We start from the raw sequence: 19,045 nt of genomic DNA, 5'->3' as shown, positions 1-19,045 counted from the left end.
AGATTTCCTGTTCCTACAAGTAGTATTATGATATCTGCTCACTGAGGTACACGTTGCTGGTATTAGTTGGACCTTTTTTTGCCAGCTTTAATTCTTAAAAACATGGAGGCACTGATAGATGCACAGATTGTGCAAAGATCTAACCAAAATAATAATCAGCCAGTCGGCTGCTGCAAACAGGCCACAGCACAGATCTTTAACCTGCGTCTCAGCAGCTTCGTTTAAAGCTGCGCAGCCTGCAGTAATTGGATTGGCCAAAGCCTCCTGATTGGTGCTGCGCCTATTTTTCTCTAAATTGTGAGAGAGATTACCAGCTCATCTGTCTCAGATTTCGTCGTAGCGGTTTGTTTTTTTTAACTTTACAGATCATAAACACTTCTACATGTGATAAAAAACGAGATCACACTGGAGCCCATTGATTTCATCGCGGATTTGTTTGAGACTCAAACTGCAGCAGCACAGTGTCACAGTACTGCCCAAAAGAGTAAAAATGCATGCACTGAAAAACCGTAACATAAGAAGACAACGTGTAGCCTGAAATGGGAGACCGACGAGTACTTTCGGTAATATTAGGTGACTCTCCGGTAACTATTTGTAATTAAATACACGAGTACTTTTTTCCAAACAATTTCTATCGCAGGAAACGTTATTAAGCCAGTGTGCGCAGTTAATGCTTTCTTTGTTTTGAGTTAAACCATATGAATGCAACTATTTGGAGTTTCACCTTCAAGACTCGGCGTGTTCCCACCACACCTGCTCCTCCGCTGCAGGATTATGCTTTTATTTTGAAATGCGGCAGATTTGGTTGAACCTCCTTTAGGAAAAACCTGAGATTCCTCAGACAGGTGCAGCAGCTACCTGGAACACCTGTTACGGTTTTGCGTGTTTCTTTTCAGGTTTCCTCTGAACCCTCCAGTCGCCTGTCGTGTGTTTACAGCCCGTTAAAGGTTTTTTTGCCCCGTTTCTACGTTACCCGTTACTGCTGAGTAACCGGTTCCTGCTCTTTCCCCGGGGCCTGGTAAACTGTCAATGAAGAAAGAAAAACAAACGAGCTCATTCCAGACATTTTCTCTGTGATGACATATTGTCCCAGAGATTTGAAACCTTTTCGCGTGACCGTCAGTGACGTTACTGGGCTCGTGCTTCGGGATCGCGAGCGTTTCAAAACCCCGCCTCGTTAAATCCACCTGTTGCAGCACCTGGAGCAGAGCAGCAGTGCCGGGCTGCAGGACGACAGCATGGCAGGTAAGAGCCGGTTTCCCATTGAACACCCTGTGATGAGAAAAAAAATAAACTTTTTAATTATTGGGACACTTTTTTTTTGTCCAAATATTCATATTTCGGACAAAAAGGTTTTTCCCTGTCAGGAAAACTCCGATGTTTATTCCTCAGGATGGTAATAAATAGTGATTTACTGTTACTTAATATATTGTGCTCAACTACTTTCTCGAAGTACTTGTACTTTATGCTTTTACTTCATCACCTTTACTTAATGACCTTTGAACTCAACTGCCTATTTTCCTAGTCTAGGTTATTCATACGAGTTCTAATCAACAGATAAACTGGGAGTTGTTTCTATAGATAATATTTTTCTTTCAGTGTTCAGTCGCCTGAATTACACTGTAGTACATAACAGAGTGTTATGCAGTAATATGTTAGTATTCTGACATCGATTGTTCTGGAAAACAAGTACATATATGATGAGACTTGTAATATTTCAATAGTATTACAACTTGTACTTAAAGGCGGAGTACTTCTTTTCCCATCGGTAACCACTTTATTAGGTACACCTATAAACTCTGTATTTCAGTGCAAACTCTGAAATAAGTTTATTGACACTGTTAAAAATCTGTAATTCAGATATCAACATGAAGGGTGGCGTTCTGATGACGACTTCCTGTTTAGGCTGCATAATAAACTGAGTACTTTTGAAAGCTCCAGGTAATAATTTGCTGTAGCAAATATCCAGATTCAGTAGAGACTGAAATGAGCGGCCTTGGCCTCTGTGGATATAAAAGTCATTGGGAAAATTTTAGTCCCAGTTTCGAGGCCATACTGAGGTTTAAAAGCAATTCCAGCTCAAGTCCAGTGTGTATATTGTGAATGTGAACCCCCCTCCCTATTTACACTGTAAGTGTAAATAAAAGCCATATAATAATGATGCAATAAATCAAGTCCAACAAATACTGTGAACCAGGCACCATTCACACACTGCGCCACATCTGACAGCCTTCTAGGAAAGATGGCAGGTTGTGTTTTAATAGCACAGATGTCGTGCAGCGCAGGTTAAAACAGCCGTGGAAGTGTGAAGTGTCCTCATCCTACGCTAAAGTGAACCAGCAATTAAAAGGGATACAACTATGGAAATGAACTTACTGTAGTACCAAAGAGGAATTTGATATTCAAAATGACAAAAGTCCGAGTTTTAATGACCTCTGATTTAACTGGATCGTGTTGGTGTGGTGCACTAATGCTTACAAAACATTAACCATGGAGCAAAAAGTCTGTTTGTGTATACGGCGCCATTTTTATCATGTCATAAAAATATAATAAAAGTGGAGCAACGTACGCTGTCGTCTGAATCGGTCACATTTTCTGGGCTGTTTGTAGGACGTTGCTGAACATGCTGTCCGGTTGCATCGTGGGAGATGTAGGCGCCAGCAGGGACTGACATTTAAGTGAAATTGTAAAAGGGTGCGATTGGCATTTGACTGCTGGGTGGAGGGGATAATGATTTCCATAAACCACATATACAAACACCTTAATTTGACTACTGAAAAATGCAGGTGTGCTTGTTACACCAGAGTCAGCGGCCACTGTTGTCCCTGCGTCTCTCAGGTGTTCACTCCGGCGAGGGGATGCCGGGAGTTTTCTCCTATGAGAGTTCAGAAATCGACTGGTGCGAAGACAACTACAGACACTCTGAGCATGTGGTCGAGTCCTTCAACACGGTAAACTGAAAGCTTTTTATTCAGGAGACACTTGCAGTGGCGCTACCAGCCCAACAACTGCAACTCAAAGCCACACTTTGGACTGGTGATCGATTTAATGTTTTCCCTGCAGATGAGCAGCTTCATTTTCTTCATTATCTCTCCCATCATGCTCTACCTTCTGCACCCGTATGCCAAAGAGAGGAGCTTGGCGATCCACCTGGTTTGGGTCATGATGATTTTTGTAGGTCAGTCCTTCCTTTCTTTCTTTCTTTATTTAAACCAACTTCAGCCGTATGTCTGCAAAATAAATCCACGAAATGTTTTGTGTTTGTGAAACAGGCTGACTCAGTATAGATGAAATAGATATCACAAGAAATGTGTTATCAAGTAGGAAGATCTGTAGCAGATGTTTGAAGCTTCTCTGAACTGACTAGGTTTTCTTAAAGCTTATGACACTAAAAGAAATACTTATTAGTTGCAACAGTAGCCGAACCAGTTTAACCAGTATGCAAGTTTAAATGTAATAACTAAAGCACGAGAAGAGAAGTCAGCTGCAAACTGGAGCTCTGCATGTCTCCCCTGCACTGCTCTTAACCATCTGTGAACGTGCAGTAACACATCTCACTTTACCCGTTTTATACTTGTCTTCGCCTATAAAATCCTAAAAGCATGAATAATTCGACATCATTCTCTCGTTCTCTCTTCTTTGCAGGGCTGTTCTCGGCGTACTTTCACATGACTCTTAGTTTCGTCGGTCAGATGTTGGACGAGCTCTCGATCTTGTGGGTGTTGGCGGTCGGTTATGCCGTCTGGTTCCCTCGCAGACTCTTCCCTTCTTTTATAAAAGACAGGTATGTCGACCTTGTAACCATTAACCCAGCGACAGATGACTGATCTGTGTTTCGACAACTTAGTCCAAGGTCTTTGTGTCCGGCGTTTATTCGTGCCTCTGCGTGTTTCTAAGGAGATCAGTGGTCTTTCAGGATGATGCAAAACAATAACAGAGCGTTTCCAACACATGCCACTGTGAAACCTTATCCCGGCCGGACGAGGAGCCAGTTTAACAGCTCAAAGGTTCGTCATTGTCCCAAATGTGGTGGTTCAGTCTTCACCTTGATGGACACGGGGCTGTAAAAACAGAGCTCCACCCAACCTGTGTAAATATTTAAACTGCAAGGTGCGACAGGCGAATGAACATTTGATGTGTGAAACAATCCCCCTGGCATCAATAACCTCACAGTGATTTTCCAGTGTTTGATCCAGTGGGTTGCTCCTCCCGAACAGCCGAGGCCGCTGTGATTGCAGGGAAGTCTAATCGTGACGTTTTTATCATTTTGCTTCTGTGTTTTTGAATCAAACAGTATGACTGTGTAATTATCCACATAACCCCATTTTCAAAGGCTCAAGAGTCACTGGACCAACTAATGTCATTTATAATATAAGGATTGTTTTTAATATTTGGATGGAAATGAATGGGCAGCACGGTGGCACGGTGGTTAGCACTGTTGCCGCACAGCAAGAAGGTCCTGAGTTCAATTCCACCATCAGGCCGGGGTCTTTCTGTGTGGAGTTTGCATGTTCTCCCCGTGTTTGCGTGGGTTCTCTCCGGGTACTCCGGCTTCCTCCCACCGTCCAAAGACATGCAGCTTGTGGGGATAGGTTAATTGATTAATCCAAATTGTCACTAGGTGTGAATGTGCGAGTGAATGTGAGTGCGAATGGTTGTCTGTCCCTGTGTGTTAGCCCTGCGACAGACTGGCGACCTGTCCAGGGTGTACCCCGCCTCTCGCCCTATGACAGCTGGGATAGGCTCCAGCGCCCCCCGCGACCCTGAAAAGGACAAGCGGAAGCGAATGGATGGATGGATGGATGGAAATGAAGTCTAGAACTCATAGATGTCACCAAATATTGTGCTTTCTCCCTTGAGATGCTCTTCCAGGCTTTCACTGCAGCCACCTTCAGTCGCTGCTCTGTTGTGTTGACATGGTGACTGGCTTGGCTGTTGAAGAATAGTCATGATCCATTTGCACTACAAACACTGTGTGAGCAGAGAGTACAGCCCTGCACGCTTCACAGTTCGTTCTGCTACTTCTATCGGCAATCACGTGATCAATAAACGCCAGTGACAGCTGTGCAAGCGCTTAGATGTTTTCCTGTAATGTAGCCTTTTTGTTCTTGAATGTAGCCGTGCTGGACGCCTTGTTGCAAACTTACTGTATTTCCATTCATGAAGGCATGTCTTGATATTAGACCTTTACCTTCAGTGGTCTTTCAGGCCTTTTCAGGCATTGCTGAACTGGCCGGATTGTTGATTTGGCCACTCGTAAAGTTTCTTCACTTGCATCAACATATCTTTGACCGTCACATTAAGAAAGAATTCCTGTTAAAAGCTCCCAAATGATAATTCAACACTGAGACTCGACTCCAGTTCTTATATCTGCTGAATTTGTCACGACGTAGCCGAGAAACCAGCCTCACCTGGTTCACCTGCTTGTCAGCTACTTGTCCAGTTACTCACGAGCCTCTGACGACAGCGGCCGCGTATAAAAATGGCAGGACTTTGGTTCAAACTGTCCAACTAAACCTGAAAGTCCACGTTTGAATGTTTTATTTAAAATCTGCATTTAAAAGCTGCATCCTTGTCCACAAACGTGCAGCCCTGACTGTAAGTCACAGAGCTCAGGTGAATGAGTGCACATCGCTGCTCCTGATCCTAAAGAAACAGTTTTTATTCAGGACTTTTTCTGCAAATTCTGTCTTTTATGAATGTATACAAAGACAAATTCTGTTAAAAGGCAGAGTTGGGAATTAGCTGTCGAGTGTAGCAGGAATCCACATACAACACAAAATTACTTTTGGACCTGCGTTTATCAGGTAATCACAACTTTAGATAAAAAGGCCTCCCAGTTATTGCACACGAAGAATGCTCAATGACGAGTTTATTTATTAGAAGTGTGAGTATAGGGAGGACAACCTGTTTTTCAGGTTTTCTTTCATGGTTTGCTAGACTGCTGTAACAATCATGTTTATTCACTTTGCACCCATCCAAACCAGCCTCACAGAATGCTTTACACAAAGCATGTGGTGAAATCAAACCCGTGAGTCCGTACGGGCTGGAGTACGATGCCAAAATAAAACTAAACGTCTGTTTCAAGTCTGCTTCAGGTGCGTGTTTATTTCCGTCTCTGTGCGCTCCAACGCAGATCCACGTTTTCAAAGCTCGTCCTGGTGATCACGGTCATCAGCTCGGTGTCGTCATTCGTCAAGCCTACGGCCAACGCCTACGCGTTAAACTGCTTCGGCCTCCATCTGCTTTACACTCTGATTACGGAGATGAAATGGTAAGAAAAAGACACGTGAAAACCTGATTGTGCACTTTGCCGTTTGATTTCCTGCGATCATCCATTTTCCGTCATTCTCAGCTGCACTGACCAGAAGGCTCTGCGACTCGCCAAGCTGTCGATCGCTCTGTGGGTGCTCGCCATCTCCTGCTGGCTCGGTGACCGCTTTGGCTGCAGCTTCTGGCAGAGGATCAACTTCTGCTACCTGCATGGTTTTTGGTAAGTCCTGGCTTCCCGTTCATTTCTTTTATTTCTTTATCTTCACTTGTCTGCATGTTTGTTTCATATCAACAAGATGAATTACTGTCTTGATGCATGCTCAATCATCCAGGTCAGTAAATCCCAAAAAGTTGATTCTGTTGTCAGTGGGAGAAACGTTTCGTCATACAGGGGACGTCTTCAGTCTCAGCTGACTGCAGGTTTCCAACCTTTTAAACAGGACATTTGCACAATGACTGAAACCAGCCCACTGAAGGAACGATGGGCTGTGAGCTCAGTTCCTCGATCATCAATCAAGAGATGCACCCTTAGGCCCCTCCTCCATTCAGAGATGGTCTTTCCCTTTTCACATTAATGGCCTCCTTGACTCCACGCTCAAACCAGCGTTCCTCCCTGTCCAGGATGTTACATCCTCCTCCTTGAAAGAGTGATCAAGGAACTGACCTCACAGCCCATCGTTCCTTCAGTGCTGCTGGTTTCAGTCATTGTGCAAATGTCCTGTTTATAAGGTTGAAACCTGCAGTCAGCTGAGACTGAAGACGTCCCCTGTATGACGAAACGTTTCTCCCACTGAAAACGTCCTGATGAACAGAATCAACATTCAGATGAATTCCTGAATGAAAATGAAAAGATGAGTTTACTGTAACATTAGATCAGCGTTTGCAAACTTTGGTACCGTGAACCCCGACCTCCAGTCTTGGGATCGTTTATCCACCGTGAACGCATCATAAACAGGCCCCATTTTTAGGACAAAAATGGTTCGTGTCTTTGTGTTGACCTTCGATTTATCCGTCCTTCAGGCACATTCTGATTGTGATAGCTGTAGCCTACGGCAGCACGCTGATAGCCTACCTGGATGCCAACTACGAGATACCGTACTCGCTGCCTGGACTGCAGTACTGGCCCTGTGATAGATGGGCTGTTGGATTACCTCACATCGTCCTGAAAGGCAACTCCAAGACTGAGAAACGGTGCTGACGACGTGAAAATCTAATTTAACTCTGAAAGAACATTTCTGTTAGTTTACTCAACTTCTGCAATCGTGAAAAAGATCAATACCTGCTTTTCGCCTTCTTACCAAAAGCACATCACCACCAACGTTGTCAACCCCCCAAACCTGACTGACACATATTTTAACACTCGGGTTAACGCTGGACGACAAATAAACCCCGTCCGATCCTGAAAGTGTATTATTTTAAACCATGGCAGGATAACTGAATGTGTACAGCGTGCAAACGAAATCATCGAGGTTAGAAATCCCTCAAATCCAGAGTCAGACGGGGTAAGAGGAGGGGGGTTTCCAAAGCTTCCTGCACTGCAAGACAGTATAACAAGAAAAGATGGCACGTGTGTTTTGCTTTTGCTACTTTAAGCTTTTTAAATTAGTTTAATTTATTTAAAACATGAAAATGAAACAAGACTTGTTGTAATATACAACACCTCTGGAGGGCGCTGTATAAAGCACAGTGTAAATGCGTCAGTGCAACGATTTAAAACCAATAAAGTGTAAAGCAGTGTCAATTTATATATTTAATCAAGGTTAAATATGTTACTTACACTTATGTAAAGTATGAGTTTATAGTTATTTTCATTGTTAGCTATGCAATCGCCTGAAATACAGTAATTAGTGTATCAATTACATGGTCACAGATTACTTTTTAGCCTTTAAATTCATATTTCTAACACAGAAAGGGCACTACTTTAACTGGAAACTTTGACCTTTATTTATCTTTTCAACGCATGATTGTTTTATTTAAACACTTGCTTGAACAGTAAAAGCTATAATTGTAAATTAGTGCTGGAAACAGAGCCCTGTGACTGCAGAGGGTCAGGGGCAGGGACAGCTCAGTAGGTAAAGTGGTCGCCCCATGATCGGAAGGTCGGCGGTTCGAATCCACTTAACGGCTACCCTGAGGTACCCCTGAGCAAGGTACCGTCCCTACACACTGCTCCCCGGGCGCCTGCTTAGTGGGCTGCCCACTGCTTCACTGAGTGAATGGGTCAAATGCAGAGAAAAACAAGTAATTTCCCCATGGGGATCAATAAAGTATCCATTATTATTATTATTATTATTATTATTATTATGGCTGAACTTTTGTGGATGTGCACTTGATAAAAGTGCGGTTTTACTGAAACATGTTTCACCTTTTAAGACAATGAGCTTTATAAATCCGTGTGCAGTGATCTTTAATGTTGGACTCATGTAAATGCTCTTACTTTGTTTATCAGGATACAGATGCACTGTGACTGTATGTTTTGTTATGATAAAATTATTGCTTTACCAAGAGGGCAAAAAAACAAATCTTGGCTTTAAGTGCTACAGAGAAACGTGTTTACATTAAAAAATACCTCAGTGTGTGACACCGGTGCGCCCCGTCCTCGTGGCTCGTAACCTGCGCTCAGTTTTGTCCCATTTTCAGTCACTAAAATGTTTCAGTTCATAAACTTAAGTTATCTCTCTGAGCCGTTTCACTGGGGAAATGCTGCTGAAATATGACTCTACAGTTCATAACACAAGCCAGGCTCAGAGCAGCCTGTTACACGCCTCTTTGCTCTTTTGTTTTTTCCTTAGGTTGAGAATAGCAACCATAGATCATTTATGTAAACAAATACAGGCATCGTTTTCATTTTAGTGTGCAACACTGACCTCGTGTGGATGAAGAGATGACAGCAGGTGACGGCTTGCAGCCAAGTATCAGAGAAGCATTAATTTCCTTCACGACAAAATAAATTCTCGTGTAGCTTTTTTTTTCCTGACTGAAAACTCTCCGTTCACTTACAGAAATGTTTGTGCACAAGTCGAGGGTCACCAGGATTTAAGAGATGAGGCTAATCACTAATCAGTATGGACTTTTCGACTTCACCATGATATGGGATTTTCTTTTTCTTTCTTTTTTTGTTTGTTTTGTAATATTTGAATCTTTTCTTTTTTTCTTTTGGTTCAGCTTTGTTAATGAAAATTTCTCAGATTGAAAAAACGGGAGCAATAATTTACCTTTACTGAAACGTCCCACGGCTAATGTCCAAACAAAATCCAAAGAAAGGTTAAGATCAGCTGGGTTAGATCATTTATTCAGAGAGATAGTTTATGTTTTCTGGAAATATATTTGTGCAGATTTGATATAAATTCATCTGTAATTTAAATAAAGATCTATGTTACCTGAGTGAAATCTGTGGCTCATTGTTTCTGGTTGTCTTTGAGTCTCCTGCGACATTTCTGGTTGGTATCTGAGAGTCTGTGTCTGACAGCCAGATGGGATTTTCTTCCTCAGATTTAATTGAGAGGCAGGCTGGATCAGTTTGAGTGGAGGGAGACGAAGAGGAGGCACCAGCTTGGTGAGAGAGTGGTGACCTTCTGTCTGGCCGAGGCCCCGGTAATCTCACTTCAAAGTCCGAGCACCGCAGAGACTTGACTGTGGTGAGCCTTCATTCCCATCTGTATGAAAGAAGAAGAAAAAACAGTTTTCTTTGTCAGATGAAACATGACATGGACATCTGAGGCAAAGTAATGTGACCTGTTGAGCCAGGGGTAACATGCATTTGTCGACTGAAATGCAAACTGTCAGGATTTTTGATTAGTATGTTAAAAGTGTTATAAATGCAGGGCTCCAATGTTCCCATGTTTATTATTACCACATCACATGATATTAGTACTTCTACACTAAGGGGTCACGTGCCAGAGTGGCTGATTAAACGAGAGAAAGAATGTATGCAGGAAGTGAGATACGAGCCAAAGATGAGACGGAAAAAAAGAAATCAGGAGAGCGAGTGTGACCTTCTGAACAGGAAGCCAGAAGTCTGTTTCCTCACTGGGTCCTTGGGAGCCATGAGTGTATTTTAAAAACACTACATTTATTTGATGGTTCTGACGATGTTGAAGAGATTGTGAGTTTGTGGGTCTCAGTGACATAAACGCTGAAGAAGTGTGTTATTGAGCTTTTCTGTTTCGTGTTTTTGCAAATAACCTCCAGGAGTCGTCATTTACAACAAAGATAATGTTCCTTACAAAAAGCGATCACTTTATACAAAAGAACTGAGAATCAAAAGTAGCTCATGCCTTCCTCCATCAGCCCAAACCGCTGCTTGTCTGTCTGTCTCTCTGTGTTACCTTGTGTTGGACTGGTGCACCACACCTCTTGCACTAGAAACTGGAAGAGGGTTCCCAGGCGATTTAAAAAAAAATAGAGGGATGTATTGAAGTATCATGGTTTTCCAATATAATTTTATAAGTTTCATATAGTGTTGAGTGTTTGTGATGTCAGATTGGAAGTGAATGGGAGTAGAAAGAAGAGCACAGAAGAACTGGGCGGAAGGCGGAAACAAAATCTGCAATATGTTGGATAATTTTCAGCATTTCACTTTGGGAATACACTCACTGGCCTCTTTCTGGGTACACCTCACTGGTACCAGGCAGGCTCCTGAATTCTTCATGGTACAGATTTAACACCATGCTGGAAACATTATTCATTTTGGTCCATGTTGACATGATGGCATCACATTGTTACGTCGACTATCAAAATCGTCGATGACTAATTTAATAGTCGACGCGTCGTTTGAAGCTTTGTAAGATCCCAAAAGACGCAGGAATAAGTAGCAGGATTTAAGAGTGTAATAACGGACTGAAACAGAAGATGGCAGCACTGCATGTACAAGGATGCCAGCTGCCGTTAAACCCCGAAGAAGAAGTAGCTGTGTCCCAGAATTCATAGCGCAGCCCAGCCAGTGTTGCCAACTTAGCGACTTTGTCGCTATATTTAGCGAGTTTTCAGACCCCTTAAAAAAAGACGTGAAAGCGCTACTCTCAACAAGCAGCGGGTGCTGTAACGCAGTCAGTTCTTCTTTTACTCTTTTACTCTTATGCTGTTTTGTGGATCACAAGGTTTAAAACTACTTATAAACACACACACAAAGGAACTCCACCAGAGTGCCTATTTCGGGTCATTTTTGCCGGTCCAAGCCCGGGTAAAGGAGCAGGGTTGGAATTGTGACATTAAAAAAAAAAACAATAATTGCTAAAAGAAATTTAATTTGTAGTTCTAAATAAACTCTAAATGCATTTAGGACGTTTTTTACTCACTTTATGTCTCTTCCACGATGTTATTTCTCTCTCCAACAACATAGGTTAGATTAGGATGACCAATTATGCAAATTAGGCGATGACGTCTTTAGCGACTTCTAGGACAGCCAATAGCGATTTTCCTTACTGAGGAGTTGGCAACACTGAGCCCAGCTCAGTTTCCAACAATGGCGGCAGCTAGTTAGTTTTAATATTACTCTTATTATTCTTTCTGAGTCACAAAATAAACGTTTAACATATTTTCAGGCGAGAATGTAGCTGTGTAAACCTCAAATATCTGCTCAGTTTATCAAGACACCGCATATTTTCAAAAGCGCTCCGACGTTTTCGGAGACGTCTGTTACCCACTAGCTCGATAGTTAGCCGGGGGCAAGGTCACTAGAGCGGTGAGAACACCGGACTCCCGGCAAATCGTTTTCAAACCCACCGCCGTCTTTCGCTACTCAGGTTAAACATGATATATGAGTCACTTAGATAACTTAAAAATGTTATTGTTTGGCTTTTTTCAGTATTTTATTTGTTCCTGAGTAAATCGGTTTGGCTGAGATTAAAGTTATAGTTTTTACACAGCTGAATAAACGTCAAGCAGACAGCTGATCATCAGAAGTGTGAGATGCTCAAGAATTTACTCCGGTGTCCTGTTATATTTTAGATAGCAAGCAGTTTATTAAACTTCACCGAAACAATCTGCAAATTTCATTACAATTTAAGGAAGTCAGACTTGAATTTTGAAATGAAATTATACCAAACTTTTTTTTTAGAGAATTTGGCTATATTCCATTCAACACAGTGCAAATGGCTTGTAACTGAAAAACTAAAATGTACAAAAATGGTCCCAGGGCCTCAGAAGGGTTAAACTATCATCTTGTCTTTATTTTTAGTTAGTACAGACCTTAAACACTTCAAGCTGTAAGCTAATGATAGTTATATAAGAGCAGATGCTGCCGGTGCAATAAGCTGTACTTTTACGTCCAATGGATGATGATCTGATTAGTCGACTAATCGCAAAAATAATCTGTGACTAGTCGACTATCAAAATAATCGTTTGTGGCAGCCCTACTCCACATCCATAATGCAACACTTCCACCCCACCACATCCCAAAGGTGCTTGACTGGATTAAGATCAGTTTTGTCCTGATTTGATTTGAGCTTTGCGACATCGTGAGATTATCCTGCTGGAAGTAGCCGTCAGAGGATGTGTACACTGTGGTCGTAAAGGGACGGACGTGCTCAGCAGCAGTACTCCTGCACCATTACACCACCAACAGCAACCTTACCTGATGATACAAGACAGGATGGATTCATTCTTTTGTGAATTTACACCAAATTCTGACCCTGCTGTCTGACTGTCACAGCAGACGTCAAGACTAATCAAACCAGGCGATGTTTTTTTTTATTCTCAGTTTCCTGTGCTTAGCTGACTTACTGTTTCCTTCCGCCCTGTTAGTTTGATGCCAAAGATCTGCCATTCGCCAAAGATTTTCTGTTTTTTGCCCGTTCTCTGTAAAGCTCAGAAATGGTTGTGCAGGAAAATTCCAGTACTTCAGTATATTATGAATATTCAGACTATTTCAGAATACTCAACACTACTATCCATGTCATGAAATGTACATGCACTGAATACATGTACCTAACAAAGTGTTTTTAGGTGTTATCATATTGTCAGCAGTGGATAATTAACCAGTCTGAAGCACAACCACACAGACAATAGGACAGAGAACATGCACGGATCAAAGGAAATGAAATATGAAAATAAAAACCCAAACAAAACCTTAATACAGCAGCACAGAAGTTGGTATCCTGAGAAACAACAATAATAATAATATGAAGTAATCACTGATTAAATTTGGGAAAAATATAATCCAGGGACGTGTGATGTTTATTAATCAGTCAAACCTGGAAAAAAATAACTTGGCTACAGTAGATAGAAATGAGGATAAGGAGTTTATTTTAAACTAACATATGGCACAGAAATATATTAGTCACCATTAGAATCCTGTACAAACGTATACAGATGTTGTAGAGGCTTTTATTATACCAGACTTTAATATAAAGAAGGCAAAAGGATCAATGATGGACTTTAAGTATACACAGGAAAATGGTTGCAATATTATTAACTGTCCAGTGGGTTGAAGACACGAGACCATTAAGATCAGTAATTTGTTCAGATTCCAGTTCATCGTTAGTAAGTTTACAATGCAACCATGCAGAAAGTCGACCAGAAATCTTAATAGAAACTCAACAAACACCATGCAGAGTAAACATAACGGGACTAATGATTAACTTTTGTATGGCCACCAGCATATTATAGTGTTAAGGGAAATGAAATGGCAGATAAGGCTGCAAAAAAGAGCCACTGGAAAAAGATTAGTGCAATTAATTATCAGCTGTAGTAAAACAGAAATAAAAAAATCAATTAGAACAGAAAATAAAGGAGAGATTGCAAAAATAATGGGAGAAAGAAAGGAAAGGACGGTGGTTTTATAAAATCCAAAGGAAAACTGGAGAAATGAGAAACAATCATTTCACGTCTCAGATTTGGGCACGCTGGGATAAACGGAACACTTTTCATTTTAGGGAAACATTGCACCGGAATATGCGAGCGCTGTGCTGAGACAGTAGCTCATGTTATATTACACTGACAGGAGTGTGAGGAAGAAAGAGAAGACAACTGATTCAAAACCTAAATACAATCAAACTCAAACTAGATTTAATTGGATTTGCTTAGAAATAACTGAAGTACTAAAAGCTATCGAGCAATATTTAACTAGCATGATAGGATCTAATCCTTAAGTGACAGTCTGGTCTGCTCTCCATACCAGTTGGTGGCGGTAATGCACGAAGTCGTTGTTTGTCAACCGCCAATAAACACCAAGAAGAAGAAGAAGAAGAAGGGGCTAACTTGAGCTCCGGTTGGTGGCGCTAATATACCATAACCACACTGATGACGACGACGAAGAAGAAAATAATGGAGCGCTCTCTCTTGATTTCAACATCGTTTTTGTTTTGTTTTTTATTTCTATTTCATCTATTCATAAATAACAGATATCAGTGGTTTTTATTATAATTTTGTCGTGTCATGTACACGAAGGGGAGCGAAAAACGGAGGCTGGGCAGATGCTCCACGAAGAAACACGAAGAAACAGGTAACAGGTAAACCTCAGTGGCTGCTGCTCAATGTTCGACAGGGAGCTGTGACACTGACTGTGTATATTTTAGTGTTTCTCGGTGGAAGAAGTTCCGGTTAGAAAGGGAAGGAAAGGTTTTTAATATGTATATGTATATATATGTAAGGCGCTAACTTGAGCTGGGGGGCAGGTAGGGCACTAACAGGAAAAAGGTTGGTACAAAGACAAACTTTCGTTTCTTATTCTCATTTAAAATGTCTAACTTTTAATAAATATTTCTCTGAATCTTACACCCAAAGTTTGAATCTGATGTAAAATGTATAGAAGTCCATTACTGTATATAGTAACTATTAAGCTTAATATATACCCTAGTAAGCTATAGTACTTTTTCCTTTGGCAACCATCTGTGCAGTCTGCAGTTCTGTTGAAGAAAGATGTTGAATCTATTTAATTATTGTGGAAAAATAAATGATTTCTGTGCATTTTTTATTTATTTATTCATTTTTTGCATGTGCATTAAATTAAAGTTGACTACGTCGATTAAGCATCACGAGGCAGGGGGGGGGTGTCCCTATTTTTTTTGCTGGAAGTTGGCAACCCTATTAGTTAGGTTGTTTAATATTTCTGCTAAGCTCTCTTTAAAATTTAGAATAGGGAGGATGGTGTTGGTTTAAGTTTGCAGTGTATTTTTTGCATATATATATATGTGTGTGTGTGTGTGTGTGTGTGTGTGTGTGTGTGTGTGTGTGTGTATCAGAGGACTTCATCTACGGGGGCCAAAGACTGCTACCGCAGTTCAAGGGAAGGTAATAGACAGCCTAGTTATCATACTTTTACATCCACACATTTCTAGGCCAAAGTAAACATTTTATAATACACATTTTATACACAAGGAAATAGATCTGTTACTTTAAGGCCACTTGAAAAATGACCAAAAAAACCTATTTTGCATGGTTGCAACGTTCCAAGTAGAGCTTCAACATGCAACAAGAAGAAATGGGAGTGAGGCAAAACATTTTTTTGAGCAATTTATTGAAAACAACTGTTAAACTGAAACAGGCTGTTTTACAGCTGATCAAACGTTTAGGACCACTTGCCTTTAAAAGGCAAAATCTGTGCAAAAATGGGGATTCATTGTCCTTTTCTGTCAGGCAGTCACACTGTCATGATGCTCTGATGGCTAAGGAAAAAAAAACGTTCCCTTTTTAAACGTGGTCGGGTTGTTGAACTGCATAAGCAGGGTCTCTCACAGCACGCCATCGCTGCTGAGGTGGGATGCAGTAAGACTTTCATTTCTTAAATGATCCTGAGGGTTATGAAACAAAAACTCAAGTGGAAGACCCAAAAAAAGTCACCAGCACTGAGCTGGAGGATCCAACTGGCTGTCCGTCAAGACACTGGACGATCCTCGACCCAAATTAAGGCCGTTACTGGCGCCGACTGCAGCCCCATAACAATCAGACGGCACCTGAGACTGAAGGGCTTCAAAAACAAAAAAACGTCTTTAAAGGCCTCGTCTCCTTGAACGCCACCAGAGAACGCCAACGAGAGCACCAAGCATGGGACACTGAAAGGTGGAAGAACGTTTAAGTGGTCTTAAACTTTTGATCAGGACTGTAGTACCTCATGAAATACAGTCCTGATCATGATCACGTCTGTTTTTCAGATCAACAGTGGACAACAACAGTTACTTCAAGGCATTTAATAATGTAAGGTAACCCCTTACAAAATTAGAGATGGGAAACAGTGGGAAAGAAGAATTCCCTTTTTACAGGAAGAATCCTCCAGCAGAAGCTCGGGGAGGGATACATAACATTACAACATCAGGACAAAATTCAGTTTCAAATGAGGTAAATTAATAGTTGTTGGTTTAATGTACAGTTTTTATGAAAATTTATTTTCCCCTTCTTTCACGAGCTGCTGCCAGCAGTTACAGATTTCTTTAGATGGTCAGTTTTATTAATGCATGTACTGCACATACACGACCTCTGAGTAGTTTTATAGCCATTTAGCAGCAGAGCTGTAAATAACGATGTCATTTTGCTACTTGCTGTTACTTAGTATTGATATTTCCTCACAGCAGAAGCTTTCCACTTTGTTGTGTTATAGCACATTTCACACACCTACTACTCTCTATCAAAATATAGTCAAAGTGCTAAAACCACAGTTATGTACCAGCAGATAATGATCATTTTACCAAACACAGACATTTTGCTGTTACTTTTATTGCTGTGCATATTAACGAGCTTAGCTCTCATATTCTGGATCGTACTAGATAATGTGCAAATCGATCTGAGAAGTTTGTGTTTTCAATTGATAAGAAGAGTTTATCTTACTACTTCTGCTGCATAACAGGAAAGAAAGACGGGGAACATAAGTTAGCACTGGATATTAGCCAAAGAAAAACATCATCTTTAATATCAGTGTAGCAGCATCAAGCTGTTTGTGTGTTTGCACAGAACAGTGAAGGTTCGCCTGAGGAGTGAGTGCAAATCAGTTTGTCATTTGTGAATTTTGTCTACAGTTTCTTCAGCTTTTCATTTTCTAAAACTGAATTTCTCTCTCTGTGCGAGCTCCTGCGTTCTGCTCTCGTCATTAGTTGTGAAATGCTCGAGTGTTGCAACTTCATCAAAGGGAGTAATGCAGAAGTCACATATCACTTAGTGTCACGCCTATTGGAACAATATGTGTACGGTAAAAACCCTACAATAATAGAGAGTGACTACATGCACTCTGAGATGCTAATCTTTCACAACCCCAACAGGAGGATTCGAGAGAAGTCTGATCAAAGCTGGTGAGGCTAAACGACACGGGCTAATCAACAGGACAGAAAACTGAATTTACACTAATCCAGTTCCTAGAGCAGGTCCCATGTATTTTCAAAAAACAAATGTGGCACAAAAGTGCCAAAAAGCACAAAATATCCAAGGACCAAATTGGAGTCACTGGGCGGGGCTACCACAGGAAATTCACCACTGATTGGCAGATGCAGTTACTATGTAACAATTGGCTCTCAGACCTGTCAAAATGTGGGCTAGTTCTGAAGACACACTGGCACCGTGTTGTTGGAAATGAGATATATATGAGTGACTGTAGTCGGTCAGAAACAAATATTTTCTGTCTTCAGGTTGTTTGTAACAGAAATGCGCTCTCTCACTTTGAGATATTTATGGGGATAAAGTTGCATTAAAGCCCAGTCCAGACTGCTTGATGGCCCCGACAGAGGTTTATAATAATAATAATGATAATGAACTTTATTTATAAAGCACACTTAAAACCAAGGGTATGCCAAGGTGCTTAACAAGTAACATAGAGAATAAAAGGAAGATAATAGAAATAGAATAGAATAGAATAGAATAGAATTCAACTTTATTGTCATTGCACATGCACAGGTACAGGGCAACGAAATGCAGTTTGCATCCATCCAGAAGTGCTTTAGTGATATAGATATATTACAATATATATTAGCAATAATATAGATATGTGAGTATATTACAGAAATGGGTCTATTATGGTATGTTATAATGTACACGGTATGAAGTATGTTGTGAATATTCTATAACTATAAGTATGTACAGGCTGTAGTGAGTACAAGCTATGTACAGGCTATGAACAGGATATAAATATGAAAAACTATACAGAATATGAAATAAATAACTTTACAGAATCTGGGATATACAGCTATACAGAAATGGGAACTATGCAAGTTGTAAACAGTTGTAGGATTAAAGATTATCGAATGTACAGAATGATTATTTACACAGAGCTATACAGTAGTGCAGTTAAGATAAGTGAGGGTGTAGATAGTTTCTACAGAGGCTATATAAAGTGCTAGTGGTTGTGAGTGGTGGTTCAGTCCATGTTATTATTGTGTTTGAGGGTACAGTTGTCCATTGTGGGTGTGTGTATGTTCAGTCCATGAGTTTAACGTGGGTCAGATGTCAGGAGGCAGAGTTCAGGAGTCTGACAGCTGTGGGGAAGAAGCTGTTCCGGTACCTGGTGGTCTTAGTCCGGAGGCTCCTGTGGCGCCTCCCAGAGGGCAGGAGGGTGAAGAGTCCATGTGATGGGTGACTGGGGTCTTTGATGATTTTCCCAGCCCTTTTCAGACACCGCTTCCTGTAGATGTCTTTTATGGCAGGAAGTGGTGCTCCGGCGATGCGCTGGGCAGTTTTCACGACCCTCTGCAACGCCTTCCGGTCCGAGGCAGAGCAGTTCCCGTACCAGACTGTTATACAGTTGGTCAGGATGCTCTCGATGGTGCAGCGATAGAAGTTCACCAGGATGTCTGAGGACAGGTGGTTCTTCCTCAGAGTCCTCAAGAAGAAGAGGCGCTGGTGAGCCTTCTTG

The 19,045-nt window shown here is 41.2% G+C and overlaps 1 protein-coding gene and 1 long non-coding RNA gene across 5 annotated transcripts; both read left to right on the top strand.

Moving 5' to 3' along the window:
- Positions 1 to 869: 869 nt before the first annotated feature.
- On the top strand, positions 870 to 9,675 carry acer1 (alkaline ceramidase 1). 4 transcript variants are annotated; one of them, XM_085387157.1, is made up of 8 exons: positions 882 to 1,245; positions 2,611 to 2,694; positions 2,839 to 2,951; positions 3,064 to 3,178; positions 3,646 to 3,784; positions 6,137 to 6,274; positions 6,356 to 6,493; positions 7,294 to 7,654. In XM_085387157.1, exons 3-8 carry the CDS (start codon positions 2,859 to 2,861, stop codon positions 7,469 to 7,471), a joined length of 801 nt encoding a protein of 266 aa, XP_085243283.1. In that variant the 5' UTR covers positions 882 to 1,245; positions 2,611 to 2,694; positions 2,839 to 2,858; the 3' UTR covers positions 7,472 to 7,654. The 4 variants fall into 4 exon arrangements, with proteins under 4 accessions (XP_085243284.1, XP_085243283.1, XP_085243282.1 ...); XM_085387158.1 differs by lacking the exon at positions 7,294 to 7,654 and adding an exon at positions 9,127 to 9,675 and having other exon boundaries at positions 870 to 1,245; positions 2,611 to 2,951; XM_085387156.1 differs by lacking the exon at positions 2,611 to 2,694.
- A 4,730-nt stretch (positions 9,676 to 14,405) lies between these two features.
- On the top strand, positions 14,406 to 18,650 carry LOC146650248 (uncharacterized). The gene is made up of 3 exons (XR_014908137.1): positions 14,406 to 14,716; positions 15,456 to 16,272; positions 16,365 to 18,650. It is a non-coding gene; the product is annotated as an uncharacterized LOC146650248 (long non-coding RNA).
- Positions 18,651 to 19,045: the final 395 nt, after the last annotated feature.

The sequence above is a fragment of the Rhamphochromis longiceps genome, linkage group LG17 (genome assembly GCF_057381845.1).
Source record: "Rhamphochromis longiceps isolate RC_006_pf linkage group LG17, R_longiceps_female_GT1.1, whole genome shotgun sequence".
NCBI classification, from domain to species: Eukaryota; Metazoa; Chordata; class Actinopteri; order Cichliformes; family Cichlidae; genus Rhamphochromis; species Rhamphochromis longiceps.
The sequence above is the reverse complement of the archived record's forward strand: the minus strand, read 5'-3'. Positions and strand labels throughout refer to the sequence as shown.